General features: G+C 39.4%; 1 protein-coding gene across 3 annotated transcripts in view; it reads left to right on the top strand.

Moving 5' to 3' along the window:
• Window positions 1–809: 809 nt before the first annotated feature.
• elavl2 (ELAV like neuron-specific RNA binding protein 2) overlaps window positions 810–19,867 on the top strand; it is a 76,572-nt gene continuing 57,514 nt past the window's right edge. For 2 of the 3 annotated variants that reach the window (XM_080188690.1, XM_080188688.1), the window contains exons 1-2: window positions 810–885; window positions 19,775–19,865. In XM_080188690.1, coding sequence (XP_080044816.1) covers window positions 19,794–19,865 — 72 coding nt within the window. In that variant the 5' untranslated portion in view covers window positions 810–885; window positions 19,775–19,793. Of the gene's footprint in view, window positions 886–1,559; window positions 1,591–19,774; window positions 19,866–19,867 lie in introns of those variants that run through there. The other variant, XM_080188691.1, reaches the window with a different exon arrangement.

Genomic DNA, 19,867 nt, shown 5'->3' with positions numbered 1-19,867 from the left:
ATGCAGAGAGAAGCCGGGCGGATGGATTTCCCCCCACCATCTATCCCCAGATCAGCCCATCCCTGCTCCCTCTGATTGACAGGCCCGCAGCAGCACCGACACGCGCTCGGAACCCGGCGCCCCTGATGATTGACAAGGACACGGGCCAAAGAGCCCATCGACAATCGATGGATCGATTGGGGGGAGGGGGAGAGGAGGACGGGTGATGCGCGTGCGTGTCAAAGCAACCAATCCGCAGCGCCCTCCCCGGGCAGGCTGCGCGCGCGCGCGGGGGCGGCGGCACCGTATCCCTCCGCCGCGCTCGCTCGCTCTCTCTCTAATCTGCCGGCGTCCCCTCAGGAGCGCGTGCCCACACGCGGTGCTGAGGCGCTCGCGTGAGCGCGGAAGTGGCCAAGAGGTGCGAGTGTTGTTCGGCTGTATAAAGGAGTGCGCGAACACACCTCCCAGTGACAGAAAAAGCGCCTTCTTATTTCCCATCTGCGTCAGACCTCCTTTACAGCGTGATGCAGCTGCTCTTTCTGTTGTAGGGGGGAAAGAAGATTTGGAAGCCGGTTTTGACCGTCCTTTAATTCTTTTGTTTCTTTTTTTTAAAGAAATTGTTTCTTTAAGTTTTTCTCCCCTTTATTTTTCTTTTAACACCACCCGCCAATTCAATTAATCAAGACTCCCCCATTTTTTAAAGTTTATTTTGTGCATTTTTTGCTTTTTGTTTTTTTTCCTCTTTGGTACATTTTTTTTCCCCTTTATCCAATATTACTTCTGTAGGCTGTCTTCACTTCAGGGTTTTGAAACTGTTAAATACCCTTTGCGTCACATCTTCCTTTTTTTGGTAGAAGGACTTAAACTTTTCTACTCCCTTTTATTTGAAAAAAAGCAAGCTAAAAGGTAAGTGATAGCTCTACTTATGCTTTGGTTTGCATTTAACTGGTTTTCCTCCTAACAGTTGAGAGCGGAATGAAATGAGTAGCCAATCCAGTGGTAAAGTGAAATTTCAGCAATTGTGATGAGATGTCTTATTTGTAATGTGGGAAAACGTTTTCTTTAAATGTATTATTATAGCCAGTAAATATGAACACTGTTGGCTTTCTCTCGTGTCCCACATCTTAAATCCAATAGTGGTTATTGAACTGACTAGTTAAGGCTTCCAGAGCTACCTAATTTAAAATAAGGGAAAGATGAACCCATCTTAAATGCAATTAAAATCTGGGTGTTGAATGCACGTTATTCTTGCATGCAATAGCATCAAGAACAGCAGTATTTTCAAAGTGCATTTTTTTATAATGTTTAATTTTTCTTGGGTGTATTTGTCCAATCTTCCACTTGGAGGCTGTGGAATATCTATGGCAAAGCTGTGATGCTGTTGCCCAAAGATAGGTGAGAGCTCCCGTTTCTCTGCGTATCTAAATGCAGGGGGGGATCGTTTTTGCACACCGAGTATTTTTTTTGGGGGGGGTACGGTTTGAAATTTCCAATTTAAATCGCGCTTAAAAATAAAACGCGCAATGTAACGTCGGGGAAACCGATGGTTCGGTAGTACCAAAGATAAATGGATCGCTGATAGAAGAAAGTGGGTAATGCAAGGAAAATGCGGTAAGACCACGTTGGCAAATTCTGAACGTATGTACACAGATAAAGGGATCGACTCGGGTAACTTTTACACCGACCGGTGCATTTTTTTTGCAGGGCAAATGGAACTTAAATCGCCTACCTTTTTGGAGCCGTCGACCTTGCATTGACTTGGCCAATTCGGCTGAAGTCGACACGTGCGGGAGTCGGGTTTTCTAATGTTTACCCCAGGCTGATTTATAAAAGCCCCTCCCTTGAAATCCGGAGGGGAGAAGGAGGTGGTGGTGGGTGGTGAAACTGCTGCTTTAATTACCCGGGGAGATTGAACGTCTGCTCCTGAACGTTTTCCCACCTCTCAGCCACATGTCTCAGTCAGTTGAGGATCCATCAGTGTTTTTCCCCCCCACCCTCTGGCTTTGCAGAAAAGCGCACCGTGAATCTTGGGCAATCACTTGGGAATAGAAGGGGGTCGCACTTTGCCACAGATTTAATGAAAGCAAGCGCTAAAATACTAAATCAATGTCCATGGTTTGATCAGAGCTTCCTTCCACCCCCACCACAACCGCTTTGGAAACTCCAATGCAGTGAGATCCAACTCTAGGCAGGGTGGGGACGAGGGTCTGGCACCTTACTCACACCAGGTGGTCCTAAAACAGCACAGCCATTTTTTCTTGCGTTGATGTGCACGTTTTTTGCATTGACGCAGAAATAGTAGCAATATTAACAGGGCGGTATTTGATTTGTCCTTTCAACTCGATATTCAGGGGTCACTTTTTTTAAATCCCGCAATCGATTCAACCTTCATCGGGGGAGGTGCTGTCTTTGATTTCTTCCCCCCCCCCCCCCCCCACCTTTACCTCCCGCCAGTGTTGTCTATTTTGGGGTGAGTGGGTGGAGGAGAGGGATTCCTGGCTCAGTTTGTATCGGGGACCTGAAGGAGCGCCAGCCTCCCGTTTGCAGCGCGGTCGCTGTCAGACACCAGCATGGAGATGTGTTTCCCGCCAAACCGCAGGGTGGGTTGCCAGTTGGTAACGAAACGAGGGAGGGAAAATGGGTTGATGTTGCAGCGTGTAGTACTGAGATTGGCGTGGCACACTAGCGAAGGGGCTGTTTACCTCTCCCCTTTGCTTTGCCTTGCCTTCCTGCTCCCCAATCTATCCAGGGTTGGGTTGCAGCCCCGCAGCATTGGCCGCCGATGTGCTACTTTGCTCCTCTGGCGCCAGAGCAGTCAGTGCTATGGAGTTAAAATTGATTGTAACAGTGCGGCTGACTTTAAGGTGCATCGGGGTTTTTTTTTCTGAGGTTTGGTGGGGGGGGGGGGGGGGCGCGGAAAGAGATATGCTTCCTTCTTTGTCAGTTAACCGAAAAGCACGGCCTGCACACCTTGTTCTCTCAAACACCATCTCGACTGTTTATTGAGTTGTTTTGGGCTTAATCCAATTTAATTGAAAAAAGGCAAAATGCGTCGCCTCCAATCGAGGATACGATCTTGACCTTATAAACACAGATTTTGTTTCAGTGTACACGATTCCATTTTCACACCTGAGAGCAGTGCATTGAATAGTGGCCTAAAACAATATGATGCGGAGGTTGGAATTTCTCTCACCCCTGTGTAGGGTACGAGTGGCACTCAGAACCAAAACCAACTTTTATTTAAAGCTTTGTATTCTGCTGTCTCCTTTTGAGTACGTTTTTCCTAAAGTATTCTCAGACTGTAATTTCTCAGGATCTCGTGCCTTAAAGATTAATTTTGATCCCAGACAGGTAGCTGAACCCTTGGAAAACACATCATTGGTTCTGATAGAGCCCCTCTTCAGATAATTAATAAAACTATGGATGACTATAGTTTGTGGTTACAGCATTTTCTCTTTATCCAGCAGTGCACAATTATTACTCCAAATATAGGCATGATGAATGCAGTTGTACAGCGATGAGCAATTTAAAGCATTTCCATGAAGTTGAGACCTTAAAATGTACCAAAGCTGGAAACCTCTTTTAGAAGCTGATCTTGCAGACTTGAATCCAATGTAACTCCTTATCTGGCAGAACTATAACTGGCCCCACTGCAAAAGAACTATCATGATAGTCACGTGGAACAAATTTTCATTAATTGGCTTGCGGCTTTCACATGTGTAGTGAATGTTGACACTTGGACATAATTAATTGTAGGTAACTAGTTTACTAATGGGGATGACAGTAAGGCTGAGACTTGAATGACATTTTGCATTGGAATTGGTACACTATACGCTCTGAAATAAATGGCCTCGCAGTCAGCTGTGCCATGTCTGATTGATCACTTTTTTTTGGCTTGTGGAATGCAAAAGAAAATGTGCTGTTAATAAAATAGTAATGCGATGCTAAATATCTTATTCATAATAGAACTTGCTGTCTATAAATTCCTTTTTTTTGGAGAGGGGATTGATCTTTACTGAACCTTTAATAGCATGTTGTAAAGCAGAAACTGAATTTTGACTTGTATGGAGTTGGTGGTCACAATTCTGGCACTTGCAGTTGGTTGTTAGTTGACCAATAATTCAACTGTTCCCATGGAAGGAGTTGTGAAGTGAGGCATCTATAGTGGATCGAACTATACGAAGATAGAATGAAGCTTTCGCAGCCATTCACAATAGCTTCAATTTTCCTGCTTCCATTGGGAATAAAAGTTGTTTTATATAGCTTACTGATTCACGTTAAAAATCTTCATTAGAAGACTCCATACTGGGTACAGAAATGTGATATTAACATCTTGAAAGGTGCCATTTTCAATTGTGTAGTATTTGCAGAGTAGCTAAAGATTTTGGAAAATGTTTTCCATAAATGATTGAGGATCCTATGATGAATATCTCAGGACTTTGAAATTCATGGATTTCCTGAAGGTTTCCAACAACTGTCTGGACATGATCAAAATTGTGAAGTGTGTTTTAGTGTTGCCCTATATGGGGAAGGGTTAGGTATATAAAGTTCTAGATTTAAACTTGATAATTAGTGTGGCAAGTCTAAATTTGTAGAGTATTTGATTACTTTTTAAAGTCTTAATGCTTACTGTTCACATCCAGATTTACTGTTAGAACTGAGGCTCATCACCTATGTTCTTATTCTATTCCTCTGTATGGCAGTTTGCGCTATTCAGTTGCATTGTGACCTGAAAATTATAGGCCTAACCAAAATACTTGACACTTTTGCTTCAGGTACATAGCACAAATGAGCTTTTGAATGAAATCTGCTGACCTATATTGATTTTGTAATGAAGCTGAAACATTTTCTTGCAATACCAATTAGAATAACTTAATTTAAGTGAATTTAAACTCTTTTTATCATCAAATGTTTACAATTAAAATGCAAGAATAATTTAATTTTAAACTTAGACCAAGTTTTATTCAAAAGCAGAACTTTTTTTGAGCACTGTCAGATACTTGTGATCAGAATTGTCAATATTCGAGGTGTAGTCTGACCCAAGCAGTTCCATTACTTTTTGTTTTCTACACTTGTGACTTAAGCCATATAGGTCGTTCTTTTCTCTGTTTCACTGGAGCATTTGGATGCTTTAATATGTAGTGCACTAATGTCCTCATAATTAATAAATTTCATTGGAAAAAATGAACTGTGTACCCAGTACTTCTGCTTCAGAAATTTTAATCAGCAGTGTGGGTAATTTAATCTTAGGCTGTTGGCTGATTCAGTTGTGCCTCTCTTCTTGCCCATGTCTTGCTCATATCTCATTCTGTTGCTGTGCCCCCAGTTTATGTGAATGAGAAACTTTGGAATGAATCCTACAATAAGAGAACTTCTGGATTGTGGAATGTTGGTGTGGCATTATAGGATATAGAATTGTTAGGCTTCTAGAGTCTGTGCTACTCTTGGAACTACCCAGTTTGGATTTTTCTCTTCCAATTCCCCACAAAGCTATTGCATCTGCGTCTGCCCTATATCCTCAACAGTAAATTCTAAGTTCTAATTATCACATTGCACCTTAAATCTGTGCCCCAATTTTATTTGCTCTATCCAAACCCTCCATGATTTTAATGTTTCAAGAAATGTTCTCTTGACCTTCCCTAGTTTATCTAGTCTATTCATGTAATTATAAGCCTTTGTATTTGGAACTATTCCAGGAAAATATATGTACTAGTTTTAACTTGATTGGTCTGAATTCTGATATTTGAATTTATACTGTTTTTGAAATAATTTAAAATTGGCCAACAATGGCAGAATTCCATGGAAGGAAAAATGGATACGGAGGAGTAGGTTGATTTTAGTTTACTGTCTTTATTTGTGATTTGCTCCTACTTAAAGGGAAGAGAAAACTGAACCAATCCTAGCATCATTCCACCGCAAAATAATATATTTTATGTAGTGCTTATGGTAGGAAGGCGGTACTTTCCATTTTTTTTTAGGCCAGTCCTTGCGGAGATGGGTGGAAGGCACATGTCTGAGTTGATTAGACCTACTCAGTCTTGCAATCAGTCTACAGATCAGAGTGCTTGTCTATTTAAGATTGTGCAGGTGTGCTGACAACATTTATGCAAAGTCCTGTTTTAAAATCTATTTTGAGCACAAACTAAAGATAGAAATAACAGCACTTTCTTTATGGGGGGGGGGGGGAGTGGAATAACAGTTGGCAGGGGGAGGAATGTGTATAGTGTTAAAAGATTGGAAACGGCTTAGCATTTGTGGAATTTTAATATCACAGACAACTTGTAAAGTGTCTAAAGATTCCAAGGCACTTAACAGGCAGTCAATCTAACAAAATTTGACTCAACCACATAATACATAAGAACATAAGAACATAAGAAATAGGAGCAGGAGTAGGCCATCTGGCCCTTCGAGCCTGCCCCGCCATTCAATAAGATCATGGCTGATCTGTCGTGGCTCATTCCACTTTCCCGCCCTCTCCCCATAACCCTTAATCCCCTCTCTTATCAAAAACCCATCAACCCGCTTCTTAAAAATATTTAGCGAGGCAGCCTCCACCACTTCAACGGGCAGAGAATTCCAGAGATTCACCACCCTTTGAGTGAAGAAGTTCCTCCTCAACTCCGTTCTGAACCGCCCCCCCTTTATCTTGAGGCTGTACAGTAGAAAGGTGAGCAGAGACTTAGTCAAAAGTGAGGGTTTGAATATTTTCAAGGTAGAGAATAATTTAGGGAGAAAATTCAGGGCTTCAGGCCTAAGCCTGAAGGCTGGTGAAATAATAAATACTAATCATGCAAAAAGCCAAAATTGGAGAACATTGGACTGTTGACATCAGAGTTTGGATCAGTGGTGGGTGGCCTGCAGCCCATTTGGGTTCTGTGTGGCCCACAAGACATCTTGTTGATTTGTTCCCCACATGCAGGTTTGTCACATTCTGCTGATTTCCATCCATGTAGTTTTGTTCCTACTGATATGACAAGTGTTGTATGCATAAAGAAAGGGAATGTGAAATGGGTTGCCTGCTGATTGTATGCTCCCTTTTAGTGTAAAAATTCCTTCCATTTGATTCTATTACTATATAAATAAACATTTTCTATAACTCAAATAGTCAGTATGTATTTAAGCTTAATCATGAGGTCATGGTTAGTGAACAACCCTGATCTAAATCTTGTGGTCTACTGAGATGAGAGTCCACTCGCTAGCTAGGTTGCCCATTACTGGTTTAAGCAGAGAGGGGGTGAGACTGTGGAGGAAATTGTCTGTCAGGAAGGACTGGAATCTGTTGTACAGGACTTGCTACAGAGTAAGATATGAATTGAAAGTTTCTGGGTGAGTTGATAACCAGGTGAGCATTACAGTAGTCAAAAATGTTAATGTCTTCATTAGTAGATCAGCTGAGGCTAAGAGCAATGTTGGAGGTTAAAATTGGCAAGTATGTGGGTTTGGAAGCTTGACTCGAGTCTGAATGTAGCCATTGGCCACAGAGGGATGAAGTTTTCACTCCCAGCGACTACATTTTCTATTTAAAGCTTGTTCAGCTGGTGCTAGTAAAAATGGATGCCACTGGGATGATATCTAATTCAAGAATTATCCATCCAGATGAGATCTTGAAATCTTGTAAGCAAATATTCAAATACTGTTTGCTATGAATGTGAAATAAGGGGAGAAACAGGACAATTTGTAAATGTCCTGTTTGTTTTTGTGTAAGAAAAACTCCAGAATGTTCCTTTAAGAACTAACAGTCTCTGACTTTGGCTTTGGAGAAAACACAGAATAATCTCTGGATGATGCACTGTAGGAATTTGAGATATTTAAGATTTGTGCAGCATCTGTGCTTGTATGTGCATGGAGGATTGTTTGATAGCAAGTAGTTTGCTCATAAGTAACACAAGATTACAATGGTAATTTGAGTTGACCACTGACATTTTGGCATTACAGGCCCTTAAGGCCAGATGCTCATGTTTTCTTTTGAGGGGAATTGGTGGAAAGGAAAGCAAACAAATTAATTTGAGTTTAAACTGCTAGGCATTACTAACATTTAGCAGGTAGATAGAAATCAAGCTGGAATAAATGTTCTGTCAATAAAGGAATAAAGTGCGAACCGTGGTCAGTTTAGCAGTGTTGCTTATGAACTGTAACATACTGCTTGAAATTAGAAAAGTACTTATCACTTGATCTAGTATTTGATACTGGTGGTTTCCCATGAATATTAACATGGAGAGATGACCCTTGGGAAATTTTACTAGATTTTTTTATATAAATACTTTTAATACTGAGGGTGAGCAAAATTCAGAGATGGGTTTTTAGGAGAGATATGGAGAGGTTTAGGGAGGGAGTACCAAAGTTAGGGTCTTGGCAGCTGAAAGCTCTGCTGCCAATGGTAAATGACTTAAAGATGTGCAGGAGACCAGTGAAGAAATTTAGATAAAAGGCCTGTAAGACTATGGGAGGTTACCAAGATGGGGAGGAATGAGACTACAGAAAAATTATGAAAACAAGGATGTGGATTTGGAATTTGAGCTGTTGAGGTATTATGCTATTTAATAAGCATTAAACGTTACTAAGTAGACTTCTCATTTGCCTTGAGACTTAGTTGGCACTTAGGAAAAAAACTTTAGTCTTGCCAACTCCGTTTCTCCTAATAAAGTTTAATCACATAAGTGAGGTGAATTTGCGTGCATCTTTCATGATTAAGACTCTTAGGATATCATAAGCAAACAATATGACAAGTTGATATAAAAAATGTGGAAGAAACTGCTTATTTGAACTATTAAGAAGCAGATCAAATTGAACAAAGTAAACCTAGTCACAGCTGACCAATTGCAGACAAGTGTAAAGATGTCTGCCTAATAACCCTCCTGTCCCCCAGGATACCATTCCCAACTTTATTTGATGCACGACTGCATGTTGTGATCTCGACAGTACAGGAATTCAATTTTGGAAATTACTTTATTAATCTTTTATCGCTTTAAAAAATAGACTTTGGCTTTAGTGGCTTATTGCATCTGCTGGAAGATTGTGTGGACTACTGTATTCAGTTCTTTTTGGTGCAGCTTAGTCGATGAAACTTGCTGTTTTGCTTCTATAGTTGTCCTCAAAGTCAAAAAGTTCAGCCTCTTATACCCAGGCACGGCTGACACTTCAAATGTGGAGTTGTTGAGCTGAGTGCAGAAGCACGAGCAAATGCTTGTTGCCTTGTTTTATGCTTGCTATTTTGTCTATCACTTGAACTATTGAGTTTTGCAGGAATTATATTTCAATGTAGTACTGTTGATCTTGGTATTGTAAAATAAATTAAATTCTAAGTGAAAAGTTTGACTTTGGACGATGTGTGCACTTGTGCTTGCACTCCCAACCATTTATTTAAAAAAAAAAGGAAATAGAAGTAAGCGTACAGCTCCTGGAGCCTGCACCACCTTTCTATAAAGTTGTGGCCAATCCTTTGCCCCAATTCCAGCTTATTGCCCCCCCCCCCCCCCCATGTTTTTCCATTTTCCTTTGCATCTAAACATTTGTGGAGCTCTTGACCATACTCTACAAGTAAGGATCCACGTCTCTGGGATGGTCTGGTAAGAGATTTCTGAACATTCTCAATCCTTGAGTGAAGTTGGTTCTCGTCACTGTCTAGTAAAATTTATGACACATGGTTCTAAGCATCCCACTAGCATCTACCTGTAATTTAAAAAAAAAATTGAGATCACCTCTAAATTAGAGGAAATGTTGGCCTAGTCTACACTCTCTTCAAGAGCAATCTGTTCATCTCATCGTTTTTCGGAATTTTAAAATCCTTCCTATTGGAAATAATACTTGTAAGCCTCTTCCTTTGGTCTAACTTTTTTGTTAGTCATGGTTAGGCCATGGTTTTTGAGGTTATTTATAGGAGTGTATAATGAAGGTTTGGCCTTTAATTTCCAAATCTACCTTGGCCAACTTACCTCTCCGTATCTATGTAATTTGCTTTCTTCAGATAAGGCCCTTGTTTTAGATTTACATACCTCAGACTTGGTATATGATTTTGGGAAAGGACATAACCAAGAGTTGTGGTGGTGGCATCTGGGACATTATCTGTAAGACATGACTGTTAGTGACCAATCTGAGAGAGCGCTTCTGATTTTGGCACAAACCCCCCAGATGTTAAGGATGGCTTTCTACAGTTGTTTTTGGTGCTTAAGTGGATGCCGGATGGTCATTTCTTTTTGTTTTATCGGTAGGTGTTGAATACAGTAAGTAGCTTGCTAAGCCAAGAGGGCAGTAGAGAGCTAGAGCAGGTAGGGGCAGCAAATTTCCTTCCCTAAAAGGACACTAATGTATCTGATGGGTTATTATGACGATTAACAATCGTTTTATGGTGTTAATTCAGTCGTCTGCCATAAGATTTGAATCCAAGTCCCTAGAGCATTATCTTGACTCACTGGATTACTAGTCCAGTGGCAGTACCACTAATAATCACATTCAGATCACATTTCTCCAGACATTTTTATTACAAGTTTATTAATTAACCCTGTTATTGCATAACAGTAGATCCAAAATAGCCTGTTTCCTAGTTGGTTTTTACTAATTTAGGAAACATCTTGAAATCAATCCATACACTTTTCCTCTACATCACTTCTTCATGTAGACATGGTAAGCCAAATCTGAAGATTGAATTTCCTGATTTGCGTTCTGCCTAATTAACACACTTACTGTTTGGCCCCCAGACACTACTGTCTTTGTTGTTTTCTGCCCCTTGTTGTTTTTAGATCCAGATGAACGGTAAGCCTCGTGTCTTTGTCCCATGCTGTGTTATCAAAACTAATCCCTCTGCCCTTTCTGCTTTTTTTTTCTACGTTTTCTCTCAGTGAAGAATCTTGGGATATTTAATTCTCAACCTTGGTCAATGAAACCACATCTTTGCAGTGGCTATTAGATCAAACAACTTGTATTTTATTGATTCATCAATTTTCTTGTAGGTCCATTACACAAGTGGTTGGCTTCCTTTTTCTATTTTTACTTTTATATTAAAACATTAGAATGCAGCTATTGTACTGGCTGCTGATCGGTTTGACCATTTAGTTGTTTGCCTTGACACTGGTTTTAAATTGACCCCCCCCCCCCAAAATTTTGAGTTTCAATTTTTCTCATTCATTTGAAAATCTTGATCCTGGAAGGTCTCAGTAGGCTCATATATTGCCTTTGAGCCGGAGTGCCAGGTAGGTATGTTTTAATCATTTAGCATTAGTGAAATTGTGCGTACAGCAGATCTCTAGGTGGAATTGGTTAAGGAATATTCAGCACACCTTTCGGTTCATGGGTGTCCCTGGCAAAGCCAGCATTTATTGCCTGTCCCTGGTTCCCCTTGAACCATTACTAGCCATGTGAATCTACTCCCATAAGATTCTGGGTACAAAGTTCCAGGATTTTCATCATGATGCGTGCAACTACACAAGTTGTGATTTGGGGGCTTTGCGTTCATGTGCCTGTCATCCTTGTCCTAGACGGTAGAAGTTGCAGGTCTGGACGATTTATCAAATTGCTGCAATTAGTACACTCTCTGGCCACATTTCCTGGTGAGAATGTTATTTACCACTTAATCCAAACGTGAATGATGTGGAGGTCTTGTAGTCCATGTCCACATACTATATCTGGGGAATTATGATTTGTGCTTAACAAGATGCCAACAACTCTAATGTTGGTTGAAGCAGTTTAAATGGTTGAATCTAGGATGCTACCTTTGAAGAACTCCTGAAACAGGTCAGAGTTAAGGTGATTGACCTCGCAAGAATGACCATCTTTTGTGCTAGTTTGACTCCTGGCACTTGAGAGCTTTTTCCAGATTCCTATTTACTCCAGCTTTACTTGGGATCCTTGATGTCAAACCAATTAAATGCTGTATTAATGAAAAAGAGAAGTATCTCCTGTGTTTGGGCCAAAGCTATAAAAGTATAGAATCGAGTTGCCCTTCAGTACTCGAACTGAGCAATAGTAATGCTGTCATTGGTGTAAGTGGCACTTAAGACCATTACTCATAATTCCTTTCATCACTTTGCTACTGTGGAGTAGGCTGATAGACTGGTAATTCACCAGATTGGATTTGTTCTGCTTTTGTGGCCAGGACGTACTGGGCAATTTTCCACATTGTCATTTAGATACCAGCTGCAGCTTTACTTGAACGGTTGATTAAAGGCACAGCTATTCTGGAGTGGCACAGGTCTTTAGTGCTACAGCTGGCATCTTATTGGGACACTTGCTCTATCCAGTGCATGATACATTGAGGATTTCAAGGTATTCCTCAAAGTTGCATCTAAGATACAGCATTTCAGCGGTGCACTATTTGCTTGTTATTGCACTTGAAATAGATTGAGCTCAGATTTGCAATGTTCTGACCCAACACACAGATTAATGTGCTACCTTCTAAGGCAAGATAAACTGTGACTCCTTAGCTGTCTGCATTTAAAGCTGGGTCCCATAGATGAAAGACTATGGTGCCATCAAATATCTGCAGCAAGTTTTCCAAGCCCTTTAAATGAGGGAATCGATCCTTTTGCATTGGGCTTCCATTGTGGAAAAATACTGGAGATCACTAGTGTATAAGGTATGCATTTAATTTTAGCCTTGCAGAACTATTGTATTTTCATCAACCTCAATGCTGTGGCATGTTAAATCCATAGCTACTGTCTTGATTCAAAATTTTCTGTCTACTATTTGAACAGATCAATAGAAATAAAATTGCTGAAATGAACATCAAAGCTTAAAGATCAATGTGCCACAACCACAATCTTATTTTTTTTGAAGTGGCACAGCTCTGTAAGTGATGTTTCAATTATTCTAATGTGGCTTTTGCAGTTACAACTCTAGAAATGTCATAAATATGGCAGAGGCCAAAAATTCAGGTTTGTTCTCAATGTTAGATGTTGGGTTTAATCTTGCTCATTCTTGTTTCTCATGCCTGTCATTTCACACTACGTTCTTTTGATTTAGAGCAGATTTTTAAATTTGTTTCCCATTTTTGTGGGATGTAGGCTTCACTGGCTAGGCCAGCATTTATTGTCCATCAGCAAGTTGTGACAAATTGCTATAATTGCTGAAATGCAACACTTGCATTGATATTGTAAAATATTAAATCTGTTTAATTTGGGATGTTGTGTAATTGTATAAATGTTCAATTACAGAATATACTGCACTTTAATATTGTGATTTCTAATGTTGCAGTATTATTCAACCCTTTTCCAACAACTTAGCACAGCTTGATTTTTGGAATTTTTGCTTTCAGTATAATCTTTATGTCCTCCTTTGGTACAGTAAAGCATGTGTGTATTCTCATCTTACATATTCTCTCATTGCGCAAGACTGATGCTCTTTGGAAGTAGTATTACAGAACTTGCTGCTAGTTTGAAATTCTGGTGTTGACTTCAACTAAACTCAAATCAAAATCAGAAATCTGACATGCCAGCATGCATTGCTGAGTGGTGTATTTTGTCTTCTGTTGCCTGACTCAGTTCACTGTTATTAATTGCCTACTGTTCTTGTGGTTAGTCTTGTACATTTGAATTTGAAATTTATTTGCAAATAAAGTACTTAAGTCTACCTGCTAGTTCTGTATTCTTAGTCAAAAATTGCTGCATAAGAAAAGTCCAAGGTACTGAAAGATGGATGTGAAATTACTTGGGGAGGTTTGTTAAAATAGCATTGCATAATAGGTATTATAACTAGTTATAATTTCTCAGGCAATTGATGTTTAGTAAACCAATCCATACCATTTTCCATGATTTGATTTTTATGGTTGTATGCATAGTGAATTAAACATTGGCAGCAATTGTAAATAGCCTGAATGTGAGCCAGATAGTCTGTTCTTGACGTTAAGCTGCTTGCTTCTGAATTATAAGTTAAATTTGTGCAAATAGGAACCTTGTCCTATTTAAATTGCCTAATTAAACAGATACCTTCATATTGACAGGCAAAGACTGATTAATCAAGTGCCATTTAACTTTGCTTGTGTTGAGACTTTTTTGCATCTTAATCTAGGTGGTGCAATCAACTATTGTGGGGATGGATGGTGAGGATTTTGTCTGTCAAGACCCAACACCATCACTCCTCAATGAACTGGGTTAACTTGTCAGAGTGCCTTTGGAAGCATTGTAGGCAAATAATTTGGAAAACGTTTTCTTACGGCAATCCTTAGAAGTTGCCTTTGCTTTCAATGAAACTTGTGTAAAATTGGGTGGCAAAATAACCAGTTGGTTAAAATTATAACCTAAAACCTCATCTGAGGCATGTATCAGCATTAATTGAACTTTTTCTACTTGCCATCTATATATGGATGAAGTTGCTGCATAAATTCCTAGAACCCCTACAGTGCAGAAGGAGACCATTCAGCTTATTGCATTTGCACCAACCGCAATCCCACCCAGGCCCTAATCCTGTAGCCTCATTCATTTATCCCGCTAATCCCCCTGACACCAGGGTCAATTTAGCACGGTCAATCAACCTAACCTTCACACCTTTGGACTGTGGGAGGAAAACTGTGCAAACTCCACACTGACCTGAGGCTATAATTGAACTGGGTCCCTGGTGCTATGAGGCAACGGTACAAACCAATGTGCCTCTGCCAATTTTATTACATCCTGCATAGTGGCTGAAATGGGTCACTGCCTAAGGGTGGGTTATTGGTAAAGCTGGTTCTCTTCACATTGTGGCACTACTCAATTCTGCATGTTCTGGTATAGTGACTTTTACACGTAAGAAGTCTCAACACCAGGCGAGACTTCTTGCTGTGTTTAACCCAGTCCAATGCCAGCATCTCTACATAATGACTTCGAGTCAGGCCTGGGGTATTGACAATTTATCCTAATATGTCCCAATTAACAGATTACTTGGCAGTATCCACTGTCTTGGTGCATGTAAAATGCTCCATTTACTGAATGACTATAAATCTATAAACTCTTCAATATAAGCATGAACGTACCACTAAAATTGAGAAGTGGTGAGGGCCTTTTGGACCAGAAAGCTGCAATTGAGCTGTTGCTGCTAAATCTGCATTGGACTTCTTTTGGATAGTTGGGATGGATGTTGCACCCACACCTACAACAAAGTACTTTCTCTTTGCAGTTTTTTTAGATTAGTTAAAAGGAATGCATTTGCACAATAACTATTTGAAATACTTGTCGATGTTTTTAACTAGCCATCCATTTCAAAATGTATAATGTGATGCGATTTTTCAGGAAAATGGTGGGGGAGGTGCAATGGAGGTGACATGTTTGCAACTGAACCAGCTGCGTTGAGAAGTAAAAGCAATTATACCTGAATCTAAAATAGAACCGATCTTGAGTACCTTAAGTGCAGGGCACAACACACTTGTGCATTTTGCAATATGTTCTCTCATTCCATGCAAACAAGTGTATGGGTGAAGTACTGGGGCCTGAAGCGCATAAATTGAGCATGGCATTGGGATTCAAGAGATGACCAGATTCACATCTTTGCAGTTGCTATTATTATGCCTTGACTTAGATTTGGGAGATAAATTTACTCAGAAGCACAAAGGGGGCAAGAATTTTACTTTGGCTAATGTGCATATCCCATATACCTTTTTAACTAATATTTGTAACTCCAAGTGCTGTGCAAGATGCTTGCAAGCTCAAGTGCCACAGAATAAAGTTGAATGTACTAGCTGGTTGTGGGTAATTGCATTTCTGATTGGTGAATAAAAGATTAATGTTTTGGCTGTTTGATCTTAGTTGTGCAGTACGTGTGCATCTGTACTATCCCTTGGTAAGACAGAAACAAGTTGGGATTAATTTTGTACTTTTGTTGCTGAATAGCAGATGTTTTAATATGCTTACCTAGTGTAAGTGTTTCCTACTAAGACGTGCAAAATAGTGTCACCCTAACCATATGAAACTGGGCAGCCGTGTCTGTTGGCCAACATTGCTCTAGATGTTCTATAATTGGCAAGTTTTTTTTGACCTTTTTCTCTTCCCTGCTCCATTTGATAAATGCACTTCTCATTCAGTTCTAGGCAGGAAGATAAGGGAGTACATGTTGCATGAGCAGTGAGAAAATGAAAATGCAGCTTTTTTAAAATTCCAGTTTTATTGGGGAGTTGGGTTGAAAGGGAATAACAGCAACATTTACCAAGCTACTTAGTTCCAGGATTAGCTAGCAGCCAAACCAATGCCACAGAGTTGTACCTTTTTTAGAATTGTATAGTTCTTAAAAAGATTAAATCCTGCAGACAAACGTAACATTCTTAAGTAATCCCTCAACCAAAGTTAGTGACTAATGGAACAAATGGAAAATGAGTAACCCTACACAGATTAATGGAGATGTCTTTCCTGCTGGAACTTTCACTTCAGTTTTAATTTTGAAAGATTAATCTCCACTGATTTGTTGTCTGCACCACTAGAATTTTCAACTACAATGCATTTGCTGGCACTTGTCGGGATGGATATTTGGAACAAGCTTGCCAAGTTCAGATGATGTTCAATTCAACATCTAAAGAAGTGTTGCATTCAAGTGAGGTGTTAAGCCAAGTTTGTGTATCTCCTTTCACCATGACATCACTTTAGAGGACATAACCTGCTTTGTCACTGAGTGAATTGCATAATCATTTTTGCTTGTGACTGTTGTTAATATTGAAGTTACTGCATGCCTGTTTGGGAGATCTTAATTAAATTTATATAGGGGAAAAAATGTTTTTAAGATGGCTTTCTTTCTCCATCCCACTTCTCAAACTTTGCAATTTTTGTAATAAATTTACTTTTGTGACTTTTAGAATCAGAATTTTCATCTGTTATTGGTGTGTCAGAAAAGTTTTGTTTGGTCAGCTAAAGCACCCACTTTTTACCTGTATCCACGTTTTACGTCAATGGCCAAATTTCTCCTGATGTTTGAATATTATGGATGAATTTTCACATCCAGGAGCTTTCATTGAGGACCTTAGTACTTCTGTCCTCACCACCTCCCTGTTCTTATTTCCAGCTTGACCAACTCATTTAGGGGTTTCTCGTAAGTGTAGGTGCAGCTCTGACTGGTTTTCGAAATCAATTGTCATAAAACCTTAATAGTCATGTTAGGCTATGGAACTGTAGCTCTTTGCTATGTCTTGGCTAGATGAGATGTGATAGAGAAGCAAAGCAAGTTTCAGTTTATAGCAAGGCTGTATTTTTGTTTAATGGTAATTTTGGAATGCTGCAGGAAGTGGACATGGATAGAAATTTTAAATTGAAGTTTTCACAAAATATCTTGTATTATCCTTGCTCTTAGAGTCTGAGCAGATATTGATCTTGAAATGAGTGGAATCATTTTGAAGATTCAAAATTATTCTGGCTCTTGTTTTCACCTCTGCAATTTCACCTGCTTAAAATTGTCAGAAAAAGGGGATTGGAATTTAACTTTTTTGGTGTGGATGTTTTATTTAAGTGTAGTAGAATTATGGGCATCTTGAAACTTTGGGAAAGTTAAACTTGGACCTCTGTACTTGCTATACCTGCTTGCTAATTTGGATCCCTCACCTGCAGTATTCTGCATTTTTTTTTCCTGCCAGAATTTTGTAAATGCACTGTCAATAGAGATTGTATCTTGTGACTCTTTGTCACTTTTTAAACCCCCTCTTCAGCCTCTGTTCTCACAAGAATTGAAAAATAGTTTGTATAGATGAAGAACATGTATATCATGAATGTTATCAATATTGGGATTTATCCAATGTTTGTTTTTCTGTTTACCTTCTAACAGAACACCTGAAATTGCCTCCTAAGACTTGCAAAGTTTTTCTTTGTAATTGATCTCCTGAGTTTTTGGTCTGGAATCTGGTTGATGGTTTTGCATCTTGATAAGATGGACTTTGAATAAATTTTCCTGCTTCAGTCAGTGGTGTGAGGACATTGCAGATATTGAAACAAGAGTCAGTGACTAATGCTCACTCACTCCCTCCCACCACTGCCTGCCAAAAAGTACCCAGTTTTCAGACCATGACTGTACTAACCCACTTCTTCTGTAACTCAGCTGTCCTCTGACAATCTTGTCACTCTTGCCTAATGTGAGCTAAATTTAGAATTACTTATCTTTTCAACAGTCAACCTTGGTTTTATTTGAGTTTGCATCATGAAATGTAATAATTCACTGCCACCACAAGCAAAGCTTTTAATCTATGCAGTAGCCTAAATGTTCTGGGAAATGTTCTTTTGACTTTGGTTTGTCTTGTCTTCTGAATTTGATTGGAATATTAATGTGAAAGTGCACATGAAGTAGGTGGGTTTCATGAGTAAATCCTGGGATAAAATAGAATCAAAAATGACTGGAAATCATTTCTCCATTCTTTGTGTATTTAAAGTTGTATAGCAATCCACTCAGACTAGGCTTTCTGGGGAGAAAAAGGTGCATTCTATTCTGCTTGAGTTAGTGGTAATGCTACATTAATGTTTTGCTGGACTTAGTATTAACTTTGGGAATCTGCATGCAGCACGTAACTGATTTCTGAAAGTCGACTCTTTTTTTCAGCTCAAAATAAGCTTTTGCCATATTAGTACCACTTTCTTCAGCTTCTCTTCCCTTGTAATACTGGATTTATGTTAGTGTCCTGACTGGCAGATTGTGATAGTTCTGTGAACTGCAGTCCTGTTGAGCATTTTTAGGTTGCCTATTGCCAGATCTCTAGCTTGAGTCTGATCTGAGTCTGAAGTTCTTCAATTGCAGCTCTGCCCAGTGACATTCTTTCTGTTACTCAAACTCATTGGCAGGTGAACAATATGCTAAATTATTGAATACATTTCTCATTGCAAAAAGGTGTTGTGAAATACAGTAATTTGTTTGACCAACCCAACTTTGTCTTCATACAGTGAGGAATATTAACATTAAAGTTCTCTGGCATAATGGTCCTTTTAGCTTTCTTCAATGTGACTTGTTCAAATATGGGAATAGCTGGCACAGTTGTATTTATTTTGTATCCTTTGAGAAGTTAGTGGGTTGTTTTGAACTAGTGCTGTGTTCTTGCGTTGATGGGACTTAATTATAAGTCGAGAATTCCAATGTTTAGAAAGTTAGTACTATGAGTACCTGAATCCATTCGTTGTGAACTTTGAAGCAAGGTCAAGGTGTAATCTGAACTTCATTTTAAACTATCAGACCCAAGTTGGAACTTCCTGAAAAGGCAATATAGTAATTGGTTAGTGTTTAATGTAAAAGCATCAGTTGCAGTATTACAAACCAGTTCATTTATTAATTAGTTTGTTACCCCTGAGCTTAATTCATCTTCCCAGTAGTGCCTGAGTTGGTCCTTCTTAAAGGGCAAAACTTGCTGCCGTAGTCAGGCGCCCCCTTTCTGGAAATTCACTGACCGAGGTTCTGAATTGAACCTAGTGTATGTGAAATTTTTAGATGTTCAAATGGTCTTGTATGATAAATGCAAAAAAATCCATTTTGCTAGGCCAAGCTTAAAACTAAAATTATAGGAGCATATGTAAATATCTAGATTGCTGAAACCCACTTGTTCATCACCCCAAGTTGATTTGTCCTAGTGGAAATACAGTATTGTGCTTTACAATTTTGTATGTAGTTTTCTTAATGTATTGATTTAAAAATTGCAGAGCCTGGCTGCAATTTTGTCAATATCCCTACATCAATAGCTGATTCATTATACTAACTTGTGCATGGGGAATTCTCATCTGTATGTAATTATTTTAGAATGAGATTAGATTGGAATTGCCTCAAATTGTCTTGAGCCCAAACTGCATGGACATGCTTTGAATATACATAAGGCATTGTAAACTGATTTGTTGCATTATCTTGTTAATCTAACATACGGTACTCTTTTGTGTCCATATTGCAGACGGCAACTCCAAACTAACATGGCAGTCAGACTGTGTGATGTGGCTACTCTGCTTAGAAGTGGTTCGTGGGCTGCAGAGCCTTGGACTGGGGT

The sequence above is a fragment of the Carcharhinus amblyrhynchos genome, chromosome 5 (assembly GCF_965287045.1).
Source record: "Carcharhinus amblyrhynchos chromosome 5, sCarAmb.v2.hapA, whole genome shotgun sequence".
Taxonomy (NCBI): domain Eukaryota; kingdom Metazoa; phylum Chordata; class Chondrichthyes; order Carcharhiniformes; family Carcharhinidae; genus Carcharhinus; species Carcharhinus amblyrhynchos.
Note: the sequence above shows the minus strand (reverse complement) of the source record. Positions and strands in the feature narration are given on the sequence as shown.